At 53.1% G+C, this 6026-nt stretch overlaps 2 protein-coding genes across 2 annotated transcripts in view; both read right to left on the bottom strand.

Annotated features, from left to right (window-relative positions):
* Positions 1 to 3927, bottom strand: Vps28 (VPS28 subunit of ESCRT-I). Its single transcript, XM_021183473.2, has 10 exons — positions 3835 to 3927; positions 2991 to 3062; positions 2449 to 2477; positions 2305 to 2342; positions 1944 to 2033; positions 1247 to 1352; positions 1029 to 1130; positions 512 to 565; positions 328 to 419; positions 1 to 240 (listed from the first exon to the last, which is right to left on the bottom strand). The coding sequence occupies exons 2-10, from the start codon at positions 3025 to 3027 to the stop codon at positions 123 to 125; spliced, it is 666 nt and encodes a 221-aa protein (XP_021039132.1). The 5' UTR covers positions 3028 to 3062; positions 3835 to 3927; the 3' UTR covers positions 1 to 122.
* Positions 3928 to 4081: 154 nt separating this feature from the next.
* The window catches only part of Tonsl (tonsoku like, DNA repair protein), a 13637-nt gene continuing 11692 nt past the window's right edge, over positions 4082 to 6026 (bottom strand). Inside the window, exon 26 of the mRNA XM_021183522.2 lies at positions 4082 to 4327. Within this exon, the coding sequence (XP_021039181.1) occupies positions 4146 to 4327 (182 nt within the window). The 3' untranslated portion in view covers positions 4082 to 4145. The remainder of the gene's footprint in view (positions 4328 to 6026) is intronic.

Genomic DNA, 6026 nt, shown 5'->3' on the forward strand with positions numbered 1-6026 from the left:
GAAGGTTAGACAAATCTTTATTGTGGGTGATATCCTGACAATATAGGCATCTAGGACGGATGTAGACACTGGGGGGCTGAGTCGTCACATCTCCATCAGTCTCATTCCTGTCTCGGTGAGGCTTAGGCGTGTAGGAAGCGGTTAAAGGCGTTGTAAGCTGACTCCAGATCGAAGAGCATCTGGCGAACTTGAGAGTCATCCAGCTCGTCAGAGGCCGACATACCACTCAGGGTCTGCAGCCTAGGAGCACAGGCACAAGTGTGTCTGAGCAGCGGGGCTGTGATGTCACCAGGAGGCTCCCTGCGCATGTGCGGGAGAGCCACTCACCACTGGTTGACTGTCTGGCGGCCCTCGAAGTCTGGAGGCAGGTGGCTCATTCTGTGCATCGTCTCCATCAGCTCCCGCAGGTCTGGCTGAATCTACAGACACAAGCGCTACCCTCGTGAGACCCTCTGTACCTTGCTCTGTTCCCCTCCATCCAGGCCCGGGGCTCCCTGCCCAACTTCTGCACCTCGTCCATGGCACGGATCTCCAGACGCAGCTTGTCCATGACTGTAATGAAGAGCTGTGGGGAGCGTGTGCATTAGGCATCTCTTACTCAGTGGGGATAGCTTGTAGGCCAATTATAGGGGCCAGGCCCCCACCCATGTTCCTCCCCACACTCCACACTGGGGCTCCTTCCTGCTTGGGGGCTACAATTAAGACCTGTCTGCTAACCGTCTGGGCCTACGGACATTTGGGAATCACAACTCTGAGAGGAATTCTGGGAATCTGGGAAGCACTCCTACACAACCCCCTCATGCCAGGGTCCTGCCAGAGTAGGTCCTGGTCCCTTTCACAAGAAGGAACTCAGTCAGGTGGGCCTTAGGCTCCTTGGCTGCTTCTCATCCTCCTCACAGCTGAGATGAACCCTCCCAGAGTACTGCTTAGGATCAGAAACCTCAAGAATACACATTTATGACTGACCCAGGCCAGTAGTCCCTTCCCTCTAACCCCCATAGGACCCTCCCAGGAGCTGTGGGACACACCGAAACAACATCCGCAATGCAGCGGTTGAGATTGCCCTTGTCGTCTTTGATAGTGATGGGCCGGTCCTCTTTGATCCTCTCCATAGCAAGTGGGCAGTCCAGCTGAGGAGAACAGACATGGGTATTGAGCACCACAGGGCCTCCAGGGGACCAGGCTCTCAGACCATATCCCACCACACCCTCTCCTGCACAATGGAAGGGAGGACCTGCTAACTCACTCTGAACTTTCGGCAAAATTCATCAATGGAGCTGATCTCTGAGCCTTGGACCTGTCGGAAGGCAGCTTTGTACTGGACCAGGAGCCTGGAGCAGGCTGCAGTGTACCTAGAGAGGGGACCGGTTGCTTCTGGAGGCTGAGGACAGTCTAGCTTGCCTCATCGTGCTCTCCCTCAACAATTCTAGATGTAGCAGCTTTCATGGTAGGCTAGGAGGGCCAAGGGCTTCCTGTTGGGTCTATGTATGAAGGGAGCTCTGCACAAGAGCAGGGAAGTATGACAGAAACAGAACTACAACAGGGGATCTGTGTGGGTCGATCTGGAACTCGGCACAAGAGCGGACGTCTATTCCATTTGCCAGGTGTCAGACCTCCATTACCACCTGGCAACTCCTGGTCTAGTCAAACAGGCTTGTCATCTGTGGATAAAGCATCAGCATCCATGCTGGCTACCTAGACCTGACAGTGATACCTTAGACTGTGCTGCCCAGGGCTCCAGTTTGCCTTCTGAAGTCAGAACCATACCCACCCTTACAGAGGGTCCCTGGCCGATCCTGCCCTGAAACTAGCAGCAACAATGAACACCCTCATAGCTTGGGCTCTGTGTATGCTGCCTACTGAATCCACAAGCTTCATGGAAGGGAGACACACGCTTCTGAGGACTGGTGGCCATAAACGTCTGACGCCACAGGCTTGCTCACTCATTGGGGGTGACACAGTCCTTGATGTACGCCTTCTCCAGGGCCTGCATCGTCTTCACCACGGCAAAGAGCTCTGCCATGTTGTCATACCTAAGACAAAGCCATTCATCAGGCCGCTGTCCGGAGGCAGGGCAGCCAACTGCTGCTCTACACCTATGGCAGAGTTTAGCCCACCTCCCACTCCATCCCTGGTACATATTCCTCAGGGACCATCTTCCTAGCCAGACGCCATGTCCTCCCCAACCATTGGTGGGGTGGTGTTTGGTAGACTGCTGGGCCTGCCATGGAGGCTGGATGGGTGCAAGTGTGCATGTGTGCGTGCGTGTGCGTGTATGTGTGGCAGCTTAGACACTTGACTTACTTCTCCCGCTCCCGAGCATTCTTGTAGAGCTTTACTTCCTGTTGGAAAAGCAGGCAAGAGTCAGTCAGCATCTCCAGGCACGGTTATAGAACCAGTGACAGCCACATGGTGTTTGCAGTGGCCAGGTAAGGATCTGCTACTTACCTCGTACAGCTCCGGCTTGTTCCCAGGGGCTGCAACAGAGCAAGGAGGAGCTGACAAGGGTGACCCCAGGACAGGCCCACTTCAGTTACGTCCCAAGAAGGCATCTCCCATGCCATGTACCACAGAGCTCAAAGGGAGGTACAGAATAGGGGCTCCAGCCTCACCTCCTACCAATATGGCCTCTAAGAGGCTACAGATTGTTGCTAGGTTTAGCTTTCTTCCCCCGCCAACATGACCGTAGTTTGTACACAGAACCACAACTTGGTACAAATAAAAGCCTGTCAGATGCTTCACACATGCAGTTGGAGACCCAGAGTTGCTCAGGATGCCAGTTGGTTCTGACCACATTGGAGCATATTCTCTCTCCCCAGCAGGGTATTGCAGGGGCCCTCAGAGTCCCACCAGAAATAATTCTGGCCTTAGTCACTACCCAGGACCTAATGTCTATGGGATGGAGGTAGCAGTGTGGTCCTTTCCCAACAGCCCCTGCAACAGGGAACGCCTTGGCTCCTCCCCTTCCTCCCAGTTTAGGCTACACTCACCTCCAACACCAGCAGTAGCCGGGATCCCGTGGAACATCCTGCAGGCCCAGGCAGCTATATAGCACAAGAGACCTGGAAAGCAGAGCCAACACTAACTCAAGGGTCCCCTTACACCTCAAGAACTGGGCTCTGGAGATCAGAGCGTTGTGAACAGCTTTCCTGATCTCTACAGGAACGGCACAGGATGCTAAAGGGCTGTCATGGGGAAGTCAGGCTTTGAGGATGAACACCGAGTGCCATGGGAGTCCTGCCTGTTAGCTGGGTTAGGGTAGGGAAGAGCAGCTGTTAGAACTGGGGCAGCATCTTGGGCACAGGGGAAGGGCACTGTTGCAACATCTTTCGGTGGAAATGAACTGAGACTAGGTGGCTGGGGCTGTGTATGAGGGAAATTGTGGAGGTGGGTTTTACCCCAATCTGTGGGAGATACTGGAGAAATGAAGGGCAAGCTTATTGGTTGATGCGGCAAAGAAGTGGCGGAGGCAAGGCCCAGGATAGGTCCTGTCTAATAAGGAAGCCAGCTCAGACACGCCTCAGGATTTGAAATGGGGTGAAAACGAATGTTCAAGGAAGATGGGCAAACTGAGATGGAATGGCGTAATGAGCAGCCAGAGCTACCGAGGTCTCAGGAGCTAGGAACTGCCGGCGGAGTCGCAGAAGAAAGGTGGGTACCCTCACAGCCAGGGGAACCTGAGCTGTGGACCAGCAATGCCACTTGACAGCACCCATCGCCTACTGAGACACTGGCTGCGCGGCAAGGGCCGCTGAGCCCCAAAGGAGACGGGACCGGGACACCTAGACCAGAGGGTTCCTGTGGGGAGGGGACCCGGCCACCGCCGCTGTGTACCTGGGGCGTTTGGAGTCCCGGAGATGGCGACAGAAGCTCCGTGCTCGCTTTTTCCGCCTGCGCCTGCCGGGAAACCCGATCGGCAGCTCGGCGCTCATCCTCCAACCATGAGCCTACGCACATACCAAGCCCAATCCATAGGTCGGCACTCGCCTTTTTTGCCTGAGCTTGCGCTCTGGAATAGCTCCGCCTGTGAAGGCTTTTACAGCTCACATCGCCCACCCTTTTCGCAGAGAGTTTAGACGAATGAGATAGCAGCATAGTTTATTAAGGTTTTTCTTTTTCTTCTGGAGGAAACGGCAGGACTAGGATCAGAGGCATTTAAAGAAGAGCTTCGAACCTTGGTCCAGTATGCACGCACCCCCCGGCAGTCTCTGACTCAGCGAGTCTCGGTCTTTGGTGCTCAGGTCTTTGGTGCACAGTTGCAACTCCTGCAACTGCACGAAGATCTTGTCCCAGAGGTCAGAGTTCAGCGGCCCCTGAATAGAGCAGCCTGTGGGGGTGAGGAGGAGGACTTACACACCCACAGGAGGCATAGTGCTCCTGTTGTACCTCGGAGCCTACATTTTGGCTTGTCCCATCATAAAAAGAACTCAATATATCTGTATTCTGTGGGCCCACGTATCTCTGGAGGCTAGTGAATGCCAGGCCTTGATCAAGTCAGAGATCCCAGTAGGCTCAAGGTTGTCAGGGAACTGGATGAAAGAGCACAGCTGCCAGAAATACCATTGTGTAGGGAGGAGGGGGTGAGGTACAGGAAAAACCCAGGGGCTCCCCTGTGCTCAGCTTTTATCCTCCAGGGGGAAAGGCTGCCATCCTCAAATCTCAGCTGAGCAAGGCAGTGGCAGGCCAGGCCATCAGGTACACTTGTAAGGTGGAGAGTGCGTAGGTGTAACAGAACAAGCTAGCTTATTAGTAGGTAAGGCAAGGAAGGAGGGAGGGGGCCAGGTTGAGAGAGCAAGCACCCCTTCAGCGGAACTTGGATCACTGACTGGTGGACAGGAATGAGGAAATAAGGCTTTCGCAAGTAGCAATGATTTGCTACCCTCCTGACCCAGAAAACCCCGCAAAAACAAAAGGTCCAAATCATGCCTGCCCTGGTGGCATCCGCCTTTAATCTCAGTCCCCTCCAGGTAGAGAGGAACCTTTACAGAGCTCCAGAACAGCCAGGACTACGCAGAGAAACTCTGTCTCAAAACACAACAAACAATTTGCCACTCCAAAAGGAGGTTCAAATCTTCATGATCATTTTAAGAATACCTGTGGAGCTGCCTAGGCTGTGAGGGGGTGTGCATGTGTATCTGAAAAATGCCACTTTAAAGAAGCAATGTGCACTGTTTCAGAGGTCTGTCTATAAAGGTGGAGTTGGAAGATGTTTGCCAGGCCAGTCAGTCAGTCAGTGGCCCCCAAAGAAGTTTTGATGAACTTACAAAGTTTGGATATAGGTTCTCTCTGGTCACTGTTGAGTTTTTATAGTGAACTAACCCATGGGTTCTCCCTGCCTCAGTAAGATGATTCTCACTGAGAAGGAATAAACTGTTCCTAGCCAAAAGAGAAGGCTGCACAGAAGAAAGGATATCCCATAACCAAAAGCTGAAGGAACAGCTGGTCAGTGGTGGTGCACACCCTTAGCCCCAGCACTCAGGAGGTAGAGGCAGGCAGATCTCTGTGAGTTCAAGGCCATTCTGATCTACACAATGAGTTTTAGGACAGCCAGGCATACACAGAAAAACCCTGTTTGAAAACAAAACAAGCTGGGCAGTGATGGAGCACACCTTTAGTCCCAGCACTCGGGAGGCGGAGGCAGGTGGATTTTAGAGTTCGAGGCTAGCCTGGTCTACAAAGTGAGTTCCAGGACAGCCAGGGCTATACAGAGAAACCCTGTCTTGAAAAACAAAAAAAACAACAAAACAAAACAAACAAAAACAAATTATTTTGGGACTGGTGAGATGGCTCAGTGGTTAAGAGCACGGACTGCTCTTCCAGAGGTCCTGAGTTCAATTCCCAGCAACCACATGGTGGCTCACAACCATCTGTAATGAGATCTGATGCCTTCACACTCTTCTGGTATGTCTGAGGACAGCTACAGTGTACTCATTTGGCAGTGCACACCTTTAATCTCAGCACCCCGGAGGCAGTGAATCTCGAGTTTGAGGCCATCTTGGTTCCAGGACAGCTAGGGCTACATAGAG

Source organism: Mus caroli, chromosome 15 (assembly GCF_900094665.2).
Source record: "Mus caroli chromosome 15, CAROLI_EIJ_v1.1, whole genome shotgun sequence".
Classification (NCBI taxonomy): Eukaryota; Metazoa; Chordata; class Mammalia; order Rodentia; family Muridae; genus Mus; species Mus caroli.

Coding starts and splice junctions, on each gene's coding strand:
- Vps28 (XM_021183473.2), bottom strand. CDS start 3,027: ATGTTCCACGGGATCCCGGCTACTGCTGGTGTTGGAG. Junction 2,034..2,304: donor AATGCTCGGGAGCGGGAGAA/GTAAGTCAAGTG, acceptor GCTTTGTCTTAG/GTATGACAACATGGCAGAGC. Junction 1,131..1,246: donor AATTTTGCCGAAAGTTCAGA/GTGAGTTAGCAG, acceptor TGTTCTCCTCAG/CTGGACTGCCCACTTGCTAT.